Genomic DNA, 22,503 nt, shown 5'->3' with positions numbered 1-22,503 from the left:
ATAACCAAAAAATTACTTGTACAACCAGTAAGAGACCTAATGCACAGCAGGTACATAGCAGGCACACACATCCTTAATTAGATCATTTATGAGTCATTATTTTTAAGTGAATATCAAGTAAATGGCAAGTGGCTACTATGATTTGACTGTTTTCTTTCCACTTTCTTCTTATTTCACCAGACGACGACTTTTTTCATGAACTCCCAGAAACCTTTCCATCTGATCCACCTGAACCTCTACCACATTTTCTTATTGAGCCTGAAGAAGCTTATATTGTGAAGAATAAGCCTGTGAACCTGTATTGTAAAGCCAGTCCTGCCACCCAGATCTACTTCAAGTGCAATAGTGAATGGGTTCATCAGAAGGACCACATAGTAGATGAGAGAGTAGACGAAACCTCTGGTGAGTTTTCTGCTGCATTTGGACTACTGTTGAGTATTCACTAACTCACCACTTTGGCATGATGTCTTACTGTTCTTTCAATTGTGAGAATAAAAATAGAGCGATTATCCTTTGGCAAAAGTTTTGGTTCAGTTTGGGTAGAATTTGGTGGCCTCATCCCACGCATTGCAAAGTAAAATGTGATCAATAAATCTTGACTTGATTCCTGATGGACATAGTTCATCCTGAAAAAGATTAATGAGAAAAATGAATAGATGGGATGATTGGCAAGTGCCCTAGTCTAAAGATGAATTTCACTCATGTGTCAATTCTGTTGTCAGGTCTAAAATCCTGAGATTGGGGAACATGTTCAATTAAGGATAAGTTTGTCATTTTTATTTACAACTATCAAATGTCAATTCACATGCATAATTTCCCCTTGTATTTTTAAACAATTTGTAAACATTGCAGATTCAAACTATCCTGTGTCCTTGGCTTACATCTGAAAATAAATCCTAATTATCTATCTCTTATGTAAAGTTAAATTGAGAGTGACTGAGAACAGTGATAGTGTGGGATCCAGGAAGAGGCAAAGGGGTGAGTGTAGCCACCATCTGGGTGGGCCTTGATCAGATTATCTCTGTTCCTGGCATGGTGAAAATGCCTGACTTTACTGCTCTGCAAATATTATCCCTGACAGTAAAATACTAAAGGCAGAGAGAGGATAAAGTAGATTTTAATAACCTGTGGGATTTAGATTGGCTAAAAAGGAAACTTTCTTGATAGCATCTTTTTATTCCATGATGGGTGACTGAAGATAGTTGTATAATCTCTTACAGTTATTATAAACTGAAAAGATGTGTATCTTTCTACAGCGGTTTAAGTGCTTTTGTTCTCTAACAGTGAGAATAACAATTGGAACAAATAACAATGGAATTTTAAAATCCATTCCAGATCTATGATTTATAATATTAAGACGTATCTTAAATAGTAAGATTTCACTGAACAACATTTCCAAGCTAAATAGGAAGCATTTCAATATCTTTATTTTCTTTATCTCTGCCTGCCAAAATAGGTATATGTTGTCAAAAGCCAAATTGTAGTTCATTCATATTTGTATCCAAATGTTGGATGAACCAAGGTTGAGCAGAGAGCAGCTCTTGAGGGAGATCTATGTTCGCTGCCTCTAACCATGTGAAGGGCACATTGAGGTGACGGGACATAATGAAATGGAACAGACTGTGAGAGGACAGAGAAAAGGCATCTTTTAGAAAAGTGCGTGAAGCATATACTGATAAAACACAAATGGTCTTAGAAAATCAGGTGGCGGCTCTACATAATTGTTTGTCAATTTGTGAATCAATATGCTCACTGCCTGCAATCTGATGGCTGTGGAAACGAACGGGTATCCAACTGTACGGTAGCTTTACTTCAGGGAATCGTCCCACCTCTCGTTCTAATTACTCAGAAAATAACTCCACCAGATGTCTACAAAATCCCAAGTGAATTAGTTTTATTTGTTTCAGCTCATTTACTTGTAAAGATTTCAGACACACAAGTTTTAATGGTAAGAGGCAAAAGAAAGACATCACAAAAGCTAAGATGAAAGTCACAAACATATTTAGGCTTCTCTTTACTGAATTAATGAAAATGTTTATACAGGAAGATTAGGAATAAAACCCAAACTACTCTGATACTGAGCTCCTCTGCCAGCTTCATGCCATGTTGGTAATATATACGTACACGTGTGTGAACATAGATAGGTCAGTAAGACATTTCCCTTCTTAAAACACTCTGTTTTTTATTATTTCCACATAAAATCAATTACTATTGCATGTACCAATTATTAAAAATACCTCATAAAGCAGTTATAAATGGAACTATGTGGTATGTTTCTCCTCAACCTCAGGATGGGACAGATGAGAATTAAGGGAAGAATTGTCAGCTGCCAATGCCTGCCCAACGCTCCTCAGGTTCACGGATGGAGTGGAAAGCAGTATACCTTTGGGCTGCCTTTCATTTCATCTAAAAGTTTACAAGAAAGCCAGCATCCAGACAAATGTATTAACCTTTCAAGTTAGAAAAAAACAAAGATGCCCTCAGATATCAGTACTATCTGGTATGTTCTTAACATACTAGCCTGTGCAACCAGGCAAGACAAATAACTGAAAAATATAAAAATTGTTTTAAAAAGTGGAAAAACTGATAATTTTTGACAAATAGTATGATTTTATATATCTGGAAAAAGCATTTTTAAATAAAAAAACTGAAAAAACGTCAAGAGAATACAGAAGAGTGGCTGAAAAAAAAAAAGATTCATATAACCCATCGACTTTTCTTTTATAGATGGCCATTCAAATTATAATGGAATAAAAGATATCACTTGGAATAACTATGTACAAGAAAATGTGTATGTATAAAGTTAACAAAAAATTGCAGAATTTTAGAAAGAAAAACTTTAAATGCTACTTGGATTATGAAAAATGCAATTTAAACAAATGGAAAAACTTACTGTGTTCTTGGATAGAAGAACTATATATATGTATATATATTTTATACAATTCTGGCAACTTAAAAAAATAGTCTCTCCGGGATGGTTTCAGAATTGCAGTCTTTGTACAATATGAAAACCTTAAAATGTAGAAATATAATATATTTTGGTGTTTACTGTTTATAAATCAATTAAAAAGTCCACCAACATTGTATGAAAAGAAATTTATGAAAACAGCTGGAAGAATTCTGACATAATAGTATAATGAGGGAGCCTCAGCTCCTTGTAAATATATTGCAAAACTAAAAAAGCGAAGAGTTTTATCTGAGCAGAGAATAAGGCATACAGATTCATGGATTAAAAAAGGGACCAGGAAACACTCAGTTAAGGCATTTGCAATGTGTTAAGATTGGTTTTCAGTCCACAAAGTAGGCAGTTGGAAATTGAATGCATGAAATAAGCTAATGAATAAAGAAATAAATCTTGGATTTTATCTCATTTGTTAGATTAAAATAAATTCTTGATGTCAGGGCTTAATGTCATCATCATTATCACCACCGCCACTGCTATGATCATCACTAACATCACTAGGAGAAAATCTTGGCAATGTGTTGGGTAGTTAGTTGATTGGTTGTTTTTAGTCATGGGCAAAGCCCTTTTAATAAAGACAAAATAAAGAAGTCTTAGAAGAAAGCATTCTTTCTTTAAATTTTTTTTTAAATTTTTATTCTTTATTAACATATAATGTATTATTTGCCCCAAGGGTACAGGTCATCATCAGGCTTACACTTTTCACAGCACTCACCATAGCACATACCCATCCCAATGTCCATAACCCAGCCACCTTATCCCTATCCCCCCACCCCTCAGCAACACTCTGTTTCATGGGATTAAGAGTCTCTTATGGTTTGTCTCCCTCCTGATCCCATCGTGTTTCATTTTTTCCCTCCCTAACCCCCCCACAACCCCACCCTGCCTCTCAAATTCCTCATATCAGAGAGATCATATGATAATTGTCTTTCTCTGATTGACTTATTTCACTTAGCATAATACCCTCTAGTTCCATCAATGGGGTAGTTGCAAATGGCAAGATTTTTTTTTGGATGGCTGCATAGTATTCCACTATATATAAATATACCACACCTTCTTTATCCATTCATCTGTTGAAGGACATCTAGGTTCTTTCCATAGTTTGGCTATTGGGGACATTTTTGCTATATACACATTCACAAGCACGTGCCCCTTCGGATCACTACATTTGTATCTTTAGAGTAAATACCCAGTAAGTAGTGTGATTGCTGGGCCATAGGGTAGCTCTATTTTCAACTTTTTGAGGAACTTCCATGCTGTTTTCCAGAGTGACTGCACCAGCTTGCATTCCCATCAACAGTGTAGGAGGGTTCCCCTTTCCCCGCATCCTTGCCAACATCTGTCGTTTCCTGACTTGTTAATTTTAATCATTCTGACTGGTGTGAAGTGGTATCTCACTGTGGTTTTGATTTGTATTTCCCTGATGCCGAGTGATGTGGAGCACTTTTTCATGTGTCTGTTGGCCATCTGGATGTCTTCTTTGCAGAAATATCTGTTCATGTCCTCTGCCCATTTCTTGATTGGATTATTTGTTCTTTGGGTGTTGAGTTTGATAAGTCTGTTATAGATTTTGGATACGAGCCCTTTATCTGATATGTCGTTTGCAAATATCTTCTCCCATTCTGTCAGTTGTCTTTTGGTTTTCTTGACTGTTTGCTTTGCTGTGCAAAAGCTTTTGATCTTGATGAAGTCCCAATAGTTCATTTTTGCCCTTGCTTCCCTTGCCTTTAGTGATGTTTCTAGGAAGAATTTGCTGCAGCTGAGGTTGAAGAGGTGGCTGCCTGTGTTCTCCTCAAGGATTTTGCTGGATTCCTGTCTCACATTGAGGTCTTTCATCTATTTTGAGTCCATTTTTGTGTGTGGTGTAAGGAAATGGTCCAGTTTCATTCTTCTGCATGTGGCTGTCCAATTTTCCCAACACAATTTTTTGAAGAGACTGTCATTTTTCCATTGGACCTTCTTTCCTGCTTTGTCAAAGATTACTTGACCATAGAGTTGAGGGTCTATTTATGGGATCTCTATTCTGTTGCATTGATCTATATGTCTGTTTTTGTGCCAATACCATACTATCTGGATGATAACAGCTTTGTAGTAGAGCTTGAAGTCTGGAATTGTGATGCTACCAACTTTGGTTTTCTTTTTCAACATTCCTCTGGCTATTCGGGGTCTTTTTGGTTCCATATAAATTTTAGGATTATTTGCCCATTTCTTTGAAAAAAAAAATGAATGGTATTTGATAGGGATTGCATTAAATGTGTAGATTGCTTTAGGTAGCATAGACATTTTCACAATATTTGTTCTTCCAATCCATGAGCATGGAACATTTTTTCCATTTCTTTGTGTCATCCTCACTTTCTTCCATGAGTACTTTATAGTTTTCTGGATACAGATTCTTTCCCTCTTTGGTTAGGTTTATTCCTAGGTATCTTATGGTTTTGGGTGCATTTGTAAATGGGATCAACTCCTTAATTTCTCTTTCTTCTGTCTTGCTGTTGGTGTATAGAAATGGAACTGATTTCTGTGCATTGATTTTATATCCTGACACTTTACTGAATTCCTATGAGAGTGCTAGCAGTTTTGGAGTGGAGTCTTTCAGGTTTTCCACATAAAGTATCATATCATCTACAAAGAGTGAGAGTTTGATTTCTTTGCCAATTTGGATGCCTTTTATTTCTTTTTGTTGTCAGATTGCTGAGACTATGACTTCTAGTACTATGTTGAATAGCAGTGGTGATAGCAGACTTTGCTGCTGTGTTCCTAACCTTAAGAGAAAAGCTCTCAGTTTTTCTCCATTGAGAATGATATTTGTGGTGGGCTTTTCATAGATGGCTTTGATGATACTGAGGTATGTATCCTCTATCCCTACACTTTGCAGAGTTTTGATCGGGAAAGGATGCTGTACTTTGTCAAATGCTTTTTTGTTCTTTCTTTTATTAATGTACTGCATCACATTGATTGATTTACAGATGTTGAACCAACCTTGCAGTCCAGGAATAAATCCCGCTTGGTCATGGTGAATAATCCTTTTAATGTACTGTTGGATTCTATTGGCTAGTATTTTGGTGAGAATTTTTGCATCCATATTCATCAAGGATATTGGTCTGTAATTCTCCTTTTTGATGGGGTCTTTGTCTGGTTTTGGGATCAAGGTAATGCTGGACTCATAGAGTGAGTTTGGAAGTTTTCCTTCCATTTCTATTTTTTGGAACAGTTTCAGGACAATAGGTATTAATTCTCCTTTAAATGTTTGGTAGAATTCTTCTGGGAAGCCATTTGGCCCTGGGCTCTTGTTTGTTGGGAGATTTTTGATGACTGCTTCAGTCTCCTAATTCTCTCTTCTACCTCATTTATCCTAGCAGTAAGAGTCTCCATTTTTTATTGCACCTCATTAATAGCTTTTTTGATTCTAACTTGTTTAGATTTTAGTTCTTTCATTTCTCCAGGAAGGAATTTTATGTCTCCAGAAAGGGATTGTCTAATATCTTCCATGCTTTTTTTGAGTCCAGCTAGCACCTTGATAATCATCATTCTGAACTCTAGTTCTGACATATTGCTAATATCCACAGTGATTAGGTCCCTAGCCATCAAGCCACACACTTGATTTGGGGTGTATTTTGGTCTATTAGAAGAAACTACATCACAAAATTTTAAAGAAAGAAAGAAATACGCACACACACACACACACACACACATACGGGTAAACATGATGAAGAAATGGAATATGACTGTAAAGAAGAAAATTAAAAAAGAGATTCTAAAAAAAGGAATTGATAAGATGGGAAGTTTGTTGAAAAAAGAAAAGAAAAAAAAAGAGGAAAGAATGTGATTAGGCTAGAGACTAGAATAAAGCCATGCACTAGATTTAGGATGTATTTTGATCTATTAGAAGAAATTGTATCCCAAAATTAAAAAAAAAAAATCTATATGTATACAAAAAATAAGCTTAAATACAATGAAGGGATAAAATATGACTATAACAAGGAAAACATAAAAAGATTTTTAAAAGGGTCTTGATAAGATAAAATAGTTAAAAATATTAAAATAGGAAAGATGAAAAATTTTAAAAAGAGAATAAGAAAAAATAAAATTAAAAAAATTTTAACTTTGGAAAACTAAAGGATCATGGGGAAAAAAAAACATGAATTCTTTGTGTTGCTTTCCCCTAGCTCTGGAGTTCCACAGTTCTCACTGATCTGTAAACTTGGTCTTGGCTGGATGTTGTTGCTGCTATTCTTGGGGAGGGGCCTGTTGTGGTGATTCTCAAGTGTCTTTGCTCTACGTGGAATTGCACTGCCCTTGCCAGGGGCCAGACTAAGTAATCTGCTTGGGTTCACTTTTGGTAGCTTTCATTCCCTAAACGCTTTCTGTACAGCTTTGGAGGACAGAAATGAAGATGGCAGCCTCCCGATCTCCAGCCCCAGAGGAGCCGAAAGCTGAGGGCCCCACTCCTCAGTGCGGCCTCAGAGAAAAGCAGTCAGTCCCTCCCGTCTCCCTGGTGTCTGGGTGCACTCCATGCTCACCCAGCCTGTGACCCAGCAATTCTATCTCTGGCACACGGCTCCATCTGGAGTCTCCAAACCCAGCAGATTCCTGCAGCGCACTCCCGTGCCACTCCTCCCAGAGGAGGAAGGTGAGTCTCCCCGGATCTGCTGCTTGTTGGGCAGTGGCCCAACTGTGCCACAGATCATGGTTTAAAGTAACCCCGAGCTGAAAGCTCCCACCTCGGCTCTGTCTCTGCAGCTGGCTTCCTTGCTCTGATACCTGGGAGCTCTGCTGCACTCAAGCACCCCTGGTCTTTTCGTAACCCCATGGATCCTGAGACCACACTGTCCTTGCGAGGGCCCCACCCCCCACTTAGCCTATGGAGCGATGTCCCTCAGTGGAACAGACTTCTTAAAGTTCCGATTTTGTGTTCCGCAGCTCCACCACTTGTTGGGAGCTCGTCCCTCCTCCCACAGTCTACCTTCCGAAGTATTGCCTCGGATTCACTTCTCTGCACGTCCTACCTTCTGGAAAGTGGTTGATTTTCTGTTCCTAGAATTGCTGCTCTTCTTCTCTTCTCTCTCCCGTTGAGTTTGTAGCTGTTCAGAATGGTTTGATCACTATCCAGCTGAACTCCTGGGACCTGATGGTATTTAGGTCTCCTTCTCCTCTGCCATCTTGCTCCCCACCTTGAAGAAAGCATTCATATATTTGAATATCCAAAGCAAGAAAACCACAAAGCCAGGCGACAAATACACACACACAGGAATGTATCTGTGGACATACATTAATCTAAGGACTAATTTAATTAATATATTACTAGTTCTTAAGGTATATTTAAGGAAAAGGTCAGCAACCCAATGGAAAATTGAGCAGTAGTTGAACACGAAGATACAGAAAAAGAAATGCAAACTGGTAAATAAGCATTTAAGATATTGTCAAGATCAAAACAGTTAGTATAGAGTGTTGGTAAAGGAATGGGATGGAATATCTCATCCTTCTTGGTGAGATTGCAAATTGGTACAATCTTTCTGAAGGCCAATTTGAAAATACCAACCAATACTTAAAAGTATATATGCTTTCACTCAGTAATTACAAATTTAGGATCTAAAAGTAAAATTCCAAATGAGCACAGATACTGAAATGCAAGGTTGTTGATTGCACCCTTATTGGAGAGGCATATTGAATACTGTTCATCCCTACATGGTGTATAGTGATGCTTTTTAAAATAATGAGGTTTCTCTGTATGCGAGGTTGTAGAAAAATCTCTCACATAAAATTTGAAGTGAAAACCAGAGTACAGAACACTACATGTAATATGTCCTCATTACGTAAAGGATGCAGATATATTTTTCTATGCATTGGAATGTTTTGGAGAAATATATAAGCGGTTGACAGCTCAAATTCTGGGGTGAGAGATTTCTTTTATAATTTTGTTTTTTCCCTCAACCCTGTGAATGTGTTATTTTCATAATAGATAATGAAACCTGAAGAAAAAGTCCAAACCATTTCAATTGCATCTCTTTGCCTATTATCATAAATCTCCAATCTGAACAAGTATTGGGGGAAAATTTGTGGGCTTCTTGTATTAGAGCTCTTTGCTTTCCCATGAGGTCGGAAGGATTATAAATGGTATTGAAACTGAAATACTTGGTTTTGGGGATTTTTTTTTTCCTGAAGTTGGATTCACCTGCATATTTGGTTCTCAACTCTTCACTTAATACAGTCTGACTGTAGTCTTATTGGGGGGTTAGTGGTTCTTAACAGCAAGAAACATTAGAATGCATCAAGTCTTAAAGTATGTTACAAATCAGAGTAATGTCTTAGCATTTAAAAAATCAAATGGTTTTTGGATGATGCAGGAGAGAAAGTCATTGCAAATGAGTTTGTTTTTATAGATAACTCTGCCTTAGAATAATAATATTTGGAAGCATGTTCGGTAGAAATCAGATACATTAAAAAATTAAATACATTTTCTAAAATCCTCATCAAAGGTAACTTCTCATTGAAAAACTACAAAACCATACCAGAAAAAAAAAAAAATTCTCCTCCAACTCACAAAATTCTTCCTTTTAAATTATGTAGGTGTTAAATAGACTCTCCAGTTCTGAAATATGAAGTAAACAATGATTTGTACTCACTGAGCAAAGCTGTACCATTGATGATAAAATGTACTGATTAAAGAGCATTTATTACTATTAATGTTTGCCTTCCACCATTTAAACCACATTTGCATTTCTTGCAAATATGTAATATAAGAAACAGAAAAGTGGAAAGCAGTATATATTAGATGGTTTTGAAAACTTAAATAGTCAGAAGTTCTTGATTTGGTAATATAGTAATAAGTATCTATGTTCTTTCAGAATTCCATAGAAATCTTGATCTGCTCAAAATCGTAGGTTACATTTTTAAGAAAAACTCAGGCTCGGCTGCTTGCTTTCTATTTACTTGAAGTCTTTTCAACCCTTGTTTCCATGGTACCTAAGATTTACCATTGAAAAGCAAATATTTCTCCTCTACAAAAAAGCAGGGAGGTTAGAAAACCTCAGTTGGTTTGAAATTTTAATAATCCGCGAGGTTTTCCCTTCTCCTCTTTAATTATTCTCACATTAGCAAAATATTATCTGTAGGACCAACTCAACAACAATAAAAAGTTCCAAGCTTTATATTGAATGCCTTATGTGTATTCTGCCATTTAGTTATCACGACAGTCTTATGAGATAATTTCTGGGACTCTCCTTTTGTAAACAAGAGGGCCGAGGCTCAGCAAGGTGGAGAAACTAACGTGCCCCAAATCACATAGCTAGGAGGTGGCCGAGCAAGGATATGAACCGAGGGCTCTCTGAATTCTTTGTCTTGGCCCTGTACCCAGTAAGGTCTACCTAAATTCTGCCATAGCTACTGAACACATAACAGTTTGTCAAAAAAAAAAAAAAATCTATGAATACATTTTCCCCTTTTCTCAAGAAAATCTGGTTCAGCATGTCAACTAAATATTTATCTTTCATTCTTCCACCTGCCCTTCTGTGTCAGATTTTCTATACCTGGGCCCTTTCTCATTATGGAATAGCTTGAACCAGTGCTTAGGATTTGATTCTTTTTATTCTTAAAGGTCTTCAATATTTTGCCAAAGAACAAAAGGGTGAACCTTAACAAACAAACAAACAAACAAACGATGAAGAGAAGCCAGAACTGGGCACAGATTTAAGTGAATTTGCCTTTACCCCAGGAAGAGCTTTTGCAGATATGCTCTGCTCACTCAGGTTTCTGTTTGTCGCAAGAATGGCATGACTGAATGTTTCTTTCCTCCTCTTCTATCCCTATTTCAGATACCTCTTCTCTCCATTCTGTCACCAAAAACAGAAATGTCAGCTTCATCCCTTACTCCAGCAGTCAAAGTGATTATCGGCTACTGACGGTTCCTCTCAGAATTCTCCTACAAAACATCCTTCTGTTCTTAATTCTTGCTATAACCTCCCTAGTATATATAGGCCTCTATTATATGCCTCTTAGATGATTTAGCCTCCAACACCTTCTTGGTTTCAGCCTTTTTCCCCAGAAAACCATTCTCCAGGTAGTTACTAGAAAGCCTTCTAGTCGCTTCTCTTCCACCGCATGTCCTCGACACTGGGCAAATTTGTTTTTTCCTCTTAAACTGTGTTCCATGAACTTGTAAGTGCTTGTCTTGTAAGTGCTATTTGGGAAAACAAAAACAAAAAAGGAAGCAAAAGCTTTGTGGTCAAATACTTTAGGAAACACTGTAATAATTATATTCCCCTCTTGGAGAAAAGTATAAAGTATATTTTCCTGTAAAAGTCCCAGGAAAGCTCTGCATTGGAAAACTTTTAACCTCATCATATTTGGCAACTGAACTCCTTTTCACAGAACCTCTAGTAAAATATCATGAGACATTAATGTCATTACCAGGACATGATTTAGGAGATGCTGCTCATACATTTTCAAAGGGAAACTAGATGAGATTTGTTCAGGTTGTATTAAATGAATGTGAACACTCTTTTCTTTACATCTTGCTGTCTTGGAATCATAGAAATTTAAGTTGTGAGACTGTGGCAGGCATTTAAACTCAGTGCATTACTGGCATGCTCTTCATTAGGTTGAGTATAATCAACTTTCTGTTATCTGGACTTACTGGTCCTACCTAAGTCATAGGGAACTTAAGAGAAAAAGTCTGCTTGCTTCCTGTCTTTACTAATGTCAGATCCTTGAGAAGGACAGTTATGTTTCCTTTCTCAAATTACCTCTCCCCTTCCATCTAGATATTATAAACTCAAGAGTGAGCTCTATGAAATCAAGGATTATGTCTCTCTTTTTCACTATTCTGGTTCCATCCTTGACTTGGTGTTGGTATTTAGCAGGAGCTCAGTAAGTAGGTATGTATGAAGTAATGATCCCTTACCCCATACTTTGCCTATCCTACTTCTATCAAAATCCTCTTCATGCTCAAAGTAGTATCTTAAATGCAATATTGGGGATGAAACCTTCTATAAAACTCAAGTGATAAGGTAACATCTCTACATTTCCCTTATTTGTACTTCCGTTTTTATGATACTCATAAGTGTGAACTGTGTATGTGTGGTAAGTTAAACCACTAGAGAGTATCAATATTCAATCATTTTTGAGGTAAAAAATGACAATTTCTTATAATGTGTTGTATGGAGTTATATTCATATATATATAAGATATATAATATATAAATATATATTTGATATATACGTATAGGTAATATATGTATATAAAATACATATGTGATAATACATATGTTACAAAATATATATATGTAACTATAGATGTGTGTATGTATATTTATATTTCTCTCTTCAACTAGATTGTAATGGTATCGTGTGGTCTCTGTTTTATAAACTTCCGTCTGCTATGAATTTTGCAACACAAGGCTCTAAGCGCCGCAGATAATAAAAGTTTGTTTTGTGGGGTTATAGCTACTCATTCTACTAAATTGGAGTAACTGAAATTTAGTGAAACATGTAGGTGATGTTTTTATTTGAGATGGTTCATGAACAGGTGATTTGAGGAATAGATAAGATAGTATAGTTTCCATAAGAAGAGCTATTTTACATATTAAGTACACACATATAAGTCATTTTTCTCTAAGTAAAATAATTACTTTAAACTCTGTTCTCATTAACAGAGTGAACATTTTCAAAAGGAATTATATAAATTCCATGGCCTTTGTTTAAAGTTTAGGAAATGATGCATAAAATTTGGAAACTCTATTTGAACTTCATTCCATAATTTTTTTATTAAGTCAGTGGGAGTACTGCTTCTGCAAGAATAGAGCCTTATATCTGTAATCTATTTGCCTGCCAATGAAGATAAATGATTCTGGGATATAAACCAATTATTTATTTGATTTCCTTCCCAAAGGTACTTATTTCAATACCAGAAATTAACAACTTTTTTTTTTTCCCATTATAAGGCTGGCCCCAAAGTAAAAATAGAAAATTGGTAAGGATCCATGTAGGATATGAAGGCTTTTCCACTAAGTCGGTCTGATACCGTGGCGAGAGATAAAGGATATCAATCATCCTGAAATAGATACTTTTTCTTATTCCTTACTTGTTAGTGCTCACAATGGATTTATCCTTATTTCACATTGACTTTAAGTCTCTAAACACCTGAGTTAACATGGCCGACGTCGTCTCAGCTGCAATGACAAATACATGCTTGGGTCAGAGTTCCAGAATGTAGATTTTAGTTGTTGCTCTCACTTCATTCTAGCATGAAGATGAGTCTCGGCTTGCTGACTGATCCGGGCTCTCTCACTGTGTAGAAACCTGGGTTTTATTTCCATTCTTTCCCTTCCTTACAAACAGAAGTAAGTACTGGAAAAATTTTAGGCTACCCATTTGGGTTCCTTTTGTTTCTAATCTGTTGCTTTTGTGAAGTTTTTCATGTTGTTGTTTGTTCATTTTTGGCATTTCCAATACTTACATATATCAGTATTGTAGACCCAGCACATACATCACAGACCCTGGCTGTGCCATATTTGTGGAACTATGTAATTTTAATTTAATTCTGCTCCATGGGGAACACTAGTCCTGTTTGAATTACATACTGTATAGAAAATTTTAATAGCATGTATTTTTGAACAGATATAACCCAGAACATGCTTGCAAAGTGGAGCCAAGGAAACATTATACCTTTCAGTACAGTTTTAGTGAGCTGTCACTTCATTAGAGGAAAACAGAAATTTTCTAAAATTATATACAACAAGAGTTTTTAATGTAATGAACACAAAGGAATTCTTTACAGTCAATTAACACTTAGGGCAAAGTTACTTATAATGCATTACTCCTTTGTCTTCCCACAGTTAAGATGAAAGCATTGATTAATACAATTTAGTCAAGAATATCTATTTATATATGTATGTAGATATACAAGTATATACATATGCATATGTGTTTGAGTGTGTTTGTGTATGTGTGTATTTTCCCCAATTTAGAAAGAGCTAAATCAAATGCTACCCATCTCCAAGCCCACACAGAGACTGTGATAAGAAGCAGGAGCCCAAGGACCATTCTTCATCTCGATGGCTTGCTACCCAAACAAGGCATTTCAGGAGTGAAACCAGTGATTGTGTTGCTATAGCAATCTTTCCGTGTGCCCAGCAACCATGCATATGCTGTGGCCTGGAGTTTTAATATGCCCACTTCAAAGTGAGAATAGCACCAGTGTTAAAAGCCGAAGTGTATTTTTAATTTAACCTTTGGCTATAACATGTGAAGAGTTTAAGGAGAGTCTCTTATTCTTTATCTTCATAAGAAGGAACCTACTTCACAGAGTTCTGGATTGTTGCATGAAGTGAATTAAGAGTCCTGTTTAAGGAAGTTTAAGAAAACATTTCAGCTTGAAAGAGAGGGTTAGCTTATAAAAAGTATGACTTTTTTTTCAAAAATAAGGTACACTTTGTTGATGTTGTTACCTATTGTGCTAATATAAGTAAGCCAGGCTGGTAATTATATGACATAATGACCCAGGATGTTGCCATTTTTTATTCTGGGTTGTCACATGTTGTGATCTGTTCTAGTCAATTCTCTATATGCCTAAATATCACTAGCCAATATTCTCACAATGATTGGCTCAAAATTCCAATGCTATTTTTCTCTCTGCACCCAGCATTTTTTTTTTTTTTTACACATTCAAAGACACAACAGAATTTTTTTGTTTAAAAAATGCTACAGTCAGTGAAGGAGCTAATGCTAAGACATGTGGGGAGAGTGCTTTCCTCACCAGGAACCCTTTGGTCTTCTCTCCCAAATATCATCAATCCAGAGTCATCTCTCAGCAGGGCATTCTCAGAGCCATCTTGGGGATATCTGTTGAAATACCCACTCTTTCCAGTTCCTCTGAAAAGCACTATTTAGAGATACAAAATCAGTATGTATAACATGAAAGCTACAATTAACAAAATATCATGGTCTGGCAAAAAAGCAAGCACAGCATGTAGGAAGTATAATATCTAGTAATGAGAAACAACTCAGGTTAGGGAAGTCTTGGACTCATTCCTAATTGCATCAAGGGTTTAACCTGATTTTACAAATTTGGGGAGAAATCTCCAAGACCGTGAAGGCAGGAGCAGCAAGAAAGTATGAGGAGGCTAGCTGTCAACCCAGACTGCATTTGCCAATCTCCAGGGGGGATTTTTGAAAACACCTATGTGCTGGCCCCACCCCAGAGAGAATGATTTAATCGGGAAAAGGGCATAGCTTATTCTTTGTCCATTCACTCATTTTAAGCTCTAGCAATGCTAACATACAATCAGGTTGAAGTGGGACAAGAGGAGACACTGCTGGGAAGTACAGCAGAGAGGGGGGACAGAGACTGACATTCTATTCAAACACCATGCCCCAGATACTTCTCTCGGTTCTGTAAGTAGAGACACAGCTAAGACCTGATGCACTTAAAGAGATCCCAGTCTGAAAGGGGAAAAAAAGACGAGGGAAAAGAGAGAGAATAAAAACTATGCTTTACCATTTGCTCAGGTTCTCCTCTCATCATGAGAATAAATTCATGAAACCCCTTGATAGTTGTGTAGTATAGAGTTACACGGTAGAGAGCCCCTGCTTTCTGCAATTTCCTTTCGCCTGTCTCTGCCTATTAAACTTCTCAGACTGAGGGATAGCAGCCTCCAGAGGGAAGAGGGGGGGAACTCTGGGGCTTGAGTGAATTAAAATTTAGCTGGAAAAACCCAGGGGAATGTTCTGTACAAGGCAATTCCAGGAATGGCAGGGAATGAATGACATGCCTCTTTTTATAGCTACAGTCTTGATGATCCTAGACAACGATGGCCTCTGTATGAAATGACGTGAGTGAGTAAAAGGCTTCCTCCCCACACCCATTCTGTGGGGCATTTGTGAAACCAGAAAAACACTGCATGGCAGACAGCCTTTCCTCACCTTTTTGCTCTGTCAGATTCTTGAGTCCACTCCTTGAATGGAGACAGTAAATGCCCTTAGTCACTGTATTAGTTTCCTAGGGCTGCCACAATAAATTATCACAAACTTTGGTGCTTAAGACAACGAATTTATTTTCACAGTTTTGAGGAGGCTGCAAGTCTGAAATGCCGCAGAGCAGCGCCCCCTATGGGCACTCTAAAGGAAGGTCTGTTCCTTGTCTCTGGTGGCTGCCCCGCATTCCTAGGCTTGTGGTTCCATCACTCTAATCTCTGCTTCCTTCCTCACATCACCTTCCATTCCATGTCAGTCTTCTCAGTGTGTCTCTTACAAGAGCACTTATCACTAGAAATGGGGTCCACCTGGGGTAATTCAGGATCTTAACATTCTTAATTTAATTGCATCTGCAAAGACTCTTAGCCAAGTAAGGTAATGTTAAACTCTGCTTCGGATTCGGGCATAGGTTTTGGGGGCAACAGTTCAAAAGCACAACAAACCTTAACAGACATCTTACCAAAAGTTGCAATAAACATGTCATCAGAGAAATGCAAATGGAAATGACTATGAGATACCACTGTCTGTCTATTAGAAGGGCCAAAATTCGGGGTGCCTGGGTGGCTCAGTGGGTTAAAGCCTCTGCCTTCAGCTCAGGTCATGATCTCAGGGTCCTGGGATCGAGCCCCGCATCGGGCTCTCTGCTCAGCAGGGAGCCTGCTTCCTCCTCTCTCTCTCTGCCTGCTTGTGATCTCTCTCTGTGTGTCAAATAAATAAAATCTTTAAAAAAAAAAAAAAGAAGGGCCAAAATTCAGAACACCGACAACAACAGATGTTGATAAAAATTTGGAGCAATAGGAACTCTCATTCGTTGTTGGTCAGAATGCAAAATAATATAGTCACGTGGAAGATATTTTGGCATTTTTTAATGAAAACTAAGCATACTCTTACCTCATGGTAAAACCATCACAGTCCTTATATTTACCCAGAAAAGTTGGAAACCTGTGCCCATGCAAAAACACAGATCTTTACAGCAGTTTTGTTCATAATTGCCAAAATTTGGAAACAACCAAGGTGTCCTTCAGTGGGTGAATGGGTAAGTAAACTGTGAGACATCCAGATAATGGAATATTACTCAGTGCTTTAAAGAAATGAGCTCTCAGGGCACCTGGGTGGCTCAGTTGTTAAGCATCTGCCTTCAGGTCAGGTCATGATCCCAGAGTCCTGGGATTGAGTCCCACATTGGGGGATTGAGTCCCATATTGGATTCCCTGCTCCACGGGAAGCCTGCTTCTCCCTCTCCCCCTACCTCTGCTGTATTCCCTCTCTCGCTGTGTCTCTCTCTGTCAAATAAATAAGTAAAATCTTAAAAAAAAAAAAAAAAGAAAGAAAGAAATGAGCTCTCATGTCACGAAAAGGTATGGAGGAAACTTAAATGCATGTTACTAAGTGAAGGAAGCCAGTCTGAAAGGCTATCTACTGTATGATTCCAACTATATGACATCTTGGAAAAGGCAAAACTATGGAGATGTTAAAAAGATCAGTGGTTGCCAAGAGGTATGGGGAGAGAGGGTGAATAGGTAGAGCACAGAGAATTTTTAAGTTAGAGAAACTACTTTGTGTGACACTATAAAGGTGGATACGTCATCACATTTCTCCAAATCTGTAGAATGTACAACGAGAGCAAACCTGAACATAAACTGTGGATTTGGGATGATAATAACAATGTGCCAGTGGAAGCTCATCAGTTATAAAACAAAATGCACTACTCTGGTGGGGGATGTTAATAGTAAGGGAGGCTCTCTTTGTGCAGAAGCAGAACACATAGGGGAAATCTGTACCTTCCTCTCACTTTTGCTGGGCACCTCACACTGCTCTAAAAATAGCTGATTAAATACCATGAAGAAAAAAAGTGTCGCGGTGTTGGAGACAGCGAGTAGGGGTGATGGGAGCCAAAACTGACGGCATTTACCTGGCTATTTTCCCTCATTTGGCCAGTATTTCTAAGTTAACTCTAAATGTAACAGGCAACGAAAGCCATTCCCTAGCTGTTCTTTACTGGCTCTCTGCAGCCTCCCCCAATCTGTTGTGTTGTACGGTGGGCCAGATACAGGGAAAGCACGGCACAGCTAGGCTCCTGCTTATTGCTCATTTTCCTCATGCCCATAGCATCCTTCCAAGCCCTACCCTCCAACAGTCCCCCTGTCTCATGGAGACCTGAACATTCTCATAGCCATATTTCTAATGAAAATTTTTGCCCCGCACAGTTGCCAAAACCGAACGAAAACAGCGGATACAATCAAAAGAGTTGCACTTGATAATTCCCTCTGTGAGCATGCACGTGCACATGAGTGCACGCGTGCGCGCGTGCGCACACACACACACACACACACACACACACATTTTGCTTGGCCTAGCAACACAATGGGAATGTAAACACGTTGTTAATGCACTTGCTCTCAGTTGGCTTCCCAGATGGCTTAAGTTCAATAGATTTTTCCCCCTGATTTCCTCAGCTTCTCCTAGCAAGTGCTAAACAGCCATTATGCCTTTTCCTGCACATTGAGATTCATCTGCAGCTACTAAACTGCCTCCAAAGTGCTTCAATTTTGCATGAGGGCTAAGCTGGGGACTGGGAGACATTACCCGGTGCTGAAGGCCCAGATCATTAGAAAGAGCATGTAAATCCTCTGAACCAGAAATAAGAAGTGCAGAGATTTCCTTTGTAAAGTCCCAACTGCAGCTTTATATAAAACATGAACCTCTAGCGAGATTTTATGTGACCCCTTTTTCCTTCTAGATTTTATTTTTGATGTTTTTTCTTTTGCATATGTGTTCTATTTTTTTTTTAAGCAGAGAGAATTATTTCATAGTCAGGAATGTGTGAAATAATACCCATAAACTACCATTATTTCTCTTCTTAGGACCCCTGATCCCTCTTCACTTTTAATAGGGAAGGTACTTCAAAGTATTGCTAGAGGATCACCCACATAATAGATTTTAAAAACAAATTTGAAGCCTGCTGAGTAGCACGAAGCTTTGAGGAGGTTGACATTTATAAGATACAGGCAAGGGACAGAAATCTATATTATTTAAGTGAGTATAGATGTTGGATGTGTACACATAGTGGGTTATGGAGAGAGGCTGGGGTGGAATCTGAAGGGGACGGTGAAAATCATCGATGAGAAAGAAGTGATTGTATTCTTCTCATTTTTCAATAGAGGCTACCCCACACATTGTTACCTAAAAGTCTTGTTTGTGTATTTCAAGGTGGACATATTTTTATCTGTACTTGATCTGTGTTTCCATCTCGGCTGTCCTCCCAGTCTGCCTGTCAGACCACCTTCCCGTAAATTGAAAGCGTGCCCGTGGTCGTCTGGAGCAGGTCCTTCGAGGGGGCGGCGCAGCCGGGCGGGCAATGTGAGCGTCCTGCAGCTCCTCACGCTGTGGGGCTGGGCCCGCGCCCCAAGCCCGTGGAGATGTGACAAAAAGCACTTATGATGAAAAGGTTGACTCCCTATCCTCATTTAGTATTTCCTTTGCAGTGGAATTTTTTGAAGTTGTAACGTTTTTTATTTTTTTGTCTGTAGTGTATCCATTCAATAAGAATAAACCAGGCTCCTTTGACATGATTGCTCTCTAATTATTTCTCTTGTTCCATATATTTGTGTAATAGGTCAGGCTATCTTTTTGCTCAGGATTCTGAGAGTAAAAATGTACATTTATGATCAGATACAGCAGTTCATTATTTATCTCCAAACACATTTTCAAGGACGTTTATTAACCACTGATTTATTCAACACTGAATATGCAAGTGGGATCTGACAGAAATGTGACTAAATGGGCTTATAATAGAGTATGAAGTAAATGCATTCCAACTTGTAGGTAAAAAGAAAATCCTAGATGAATGATATGCATATAAACTCACACAGTGAAGTTAGGTGCATATGGATACTGTCTATATAACATATACATTTTATGCTGAAACCCAGTTTTGTTTGTCAGCATGTTGTATGTATCTTTCAGACGGGATAGTCCTCCCCATTAATTTCCCTTTACTAAAAACACGGCTAATCATGAAAATGTCATCATCTTTATTAGTGTGAGTATCGTCACAAAATATTATTTACTGTGATTCCAAAACTCAGGACACTGAACTGTACATATTAAATAGCTAGCTTTCCTGTTTTCTCATAGAGATTGTTTATCCAGTAGGGTATGTATCCTTTGAAGGAAACACATTTGTAAAAGAAGGGAAGGAGAACAAAACTTTGCCTGGAGGTAGGAAAAGATACATGATTGAAGCTCTTTGTTCAGTTGACGGTGTTATATAGTTACATAAATATCTCTCTCAGTGAATTGGAGCTCAGGGTAAGGAACAATCATTTTTCTCCTTTTTCTTTGTGATGCTAGTACAAAATGGATGTGAATACATTACAAGTTATACACAGTTTTCAGAATCAGGTGCCACTGTTCTGTTGTTCAAGATTAGGTTTTTTTAGCTCTTATGAAAACACCAAAATGAGATTGCTTGTAAAGAAATGATGCTGGTAATTAAACATTAAAACCTAGTGTTTCACATCAATTTGTTTGTTCAGCGTTTATGTTGGAAGTGATACTTTGAAAAAGACTGCAAGCGTACCATTCTGAAAATGAGATTTTTGTTATATAACAAGCAAATTGCTCTGTTTTATAGCACTTTGAGCATAATATTAAAATCACACATTCAGATATTTGAAAACTCTCAGAATTAATAGAAATTCTCTGTGTATCTAACAAGATGTTGCCAAATAAAAGAATGTTTTTAACAATTTGAAGCTAAACGCTGAATCATAGTAAAAAAAGAAAAGCATTGTGAGATTAATAAGTATTTTCGTCATCCATTTATCCAGTAGTCACTTAGAAAAACCCACTGTGAGCCAAGCATATTATTTATAGTGTATATCGTTTAAGTGTGCATTATGCTAAGCCTCAGTAACAGACCCCACCAAAGACAGAATAACCCAAAAGTGATACAGTGGTACATCTGTTTACATACCAGTTCCAGGAAGGTGCCCTTGATTGTAGGGCAGGTCTGTTCCCATTGGTCAGGTATGGATGGACCCAGACTCCTTTCATCTTGTGGTTCTGTCATCCTCTCTGGCCTCATCCTCTTCTGCATCCACTCAGCAGGAAGGGAAAGACAGCAAGGGGGGGACCCACAAGCTTCTTCACCAGTTTGCCCACGAAAAGGTACAACGACCTTCCACTCCCATTCTATTGTCCAGAATTGCTTTTGTGGCCACTTCTAAGACAAAGGAAGCTAGAAAATGTGGTCAGATTGTGTTCCCAAAAAGATATAAGGAGCTGGCAGTCCTTGCGCCTCAGTCTGTCCCTAAAAGAACCTTCTCTTACAGATTTCTTTTGACCTCACAACAGTCCTGTGAAGTACACTGGGAAAGGGCTGCCTATTTTTACTGATTTAAAGTTTAAGAAAATAAGAAATGGAAGGGCCTACCCAAAGTTACTCATGACAGTAGTCATTCCAGGACCCCAAATCAGGTTTTCTTCCTCTTGGTCTTAGAGTCTAATTTGTCTACATTTTGTTCCTTCTGCCAGTGAAGACTTTCATACCACAGAAAACAATTATTTATATTCCATTTGACGTGGTAATTCTTAATATCATTGTGATTTCCTAAAAATTCAATGCCTTGTTGTTCACACTGAAGTAGCTTTATCAGTTCTAATGTATAATACTCCTATCCAGTTCTCCTGTTCTTTCTGGAGACAGGGGAGTGCTACAAGTCCTGGTGTCCTGGTGGTTCCTCAGGCCCAGGTGATTACTTCTAGCCAATGAGCTGTCGGAAAGTTATGTTCCTGCTGCTAAGCCAAGGCATTTAAGAGCAGGTGTGTGTTCTCTGTGCTCTCTTCTCCTGGCTCAGTAGCCGTGGTTGAGGGGCTATAGGCTCAACAGAGATGCAGGCTGGATCACTAAGAGAATTAATGTGGGACAGCTGTCCTGAAGACTGTTGTGATGGGAAAATAGACTTTTATTTCATGAAGCCTCTGAAATGAGAGGAGTTATTTAGGACCTAGTATAGTGTAAACTATTCTAGCTTCTGAAATCTTGTTAGTTAGCTCATAGTAAGGGTTTACTCTGCAAAGAGCTTTACATGTATCATCTCCTTGAATCCTTAAAAGAACCCATTGAATTAGAAATTTTAATTCCAATTGTCCTATTGAGGAAAATGACACTTAGGGTAGTAAAGGAATTTTCCTAAGGTCATACATCTAGTCATTGAAAAAAAACAGAATTTGAACCAGATCTTCCCTAAAGATTATACCCCCCATTAAGTTAATTGCCAAGGATCAATTAAAAATAAGGTTTTATTGTCAAATCTGGATTAATATTGTCATGTGGAATTCTACCTATAGCCTTATGTTTATCAAAAACTAAATATATGCAACTTGGAATCAACTGAAGAACAAAGAGACATACTCTGTATGAAAAAGAAAAAAATTAGCTGTTTTGTACTGGGTTTCATTGTTTTTATTAAATCATCCCTCCCCCTCCCTTTCAAATGATAGTAGAATGATTTGAGCAAGGATCTCAGAATATATAGAATATTTTGAAGGTTTTTGAAATCTCAGAAT

The 22,503-nt window shown here is 37.9% G+C and overlaps 1 protein-coding gene across 2 annotated transcripts in view; it reads left to right on the top strand.

Moving 5' to 3' along the window:
- Positions 1-22,503, top strand: part of UNC5C (unc-5 netrin receptor C) — a gene marked incomplete at both ends in the record, with an annotated part of 346,897 nt that overhangs the window by 198,670 nt on the left and 125,724 nt on the right. For both annotated transcript variants that reach the window (XM_080797109.1, XM_080797108.1), the window contains one exon: positions 181-402. In XM_080797109.1, the coding sequence (XP_080653235.1) occupies positions 181-402 (222 nt within the window). The remainder of the gene's footprint in view (positions 1-180; positions 403-22,503) is intronic.

This window comes from Martes martes (assembly GCF_963455335.1).
Source record: "Martes martes genome assembly, chromosome: 2".
Taxonomy (NCBI): Eukaryota; Metazoa; Chordata; class Mammalia; order Carnivora; family Mustelidae; genus Martes; species Martes martes.
Note: the sequence above shows the minus strand (reverse complement) of the source record. Positions and strands in the feature narration are given on the sequence as shown.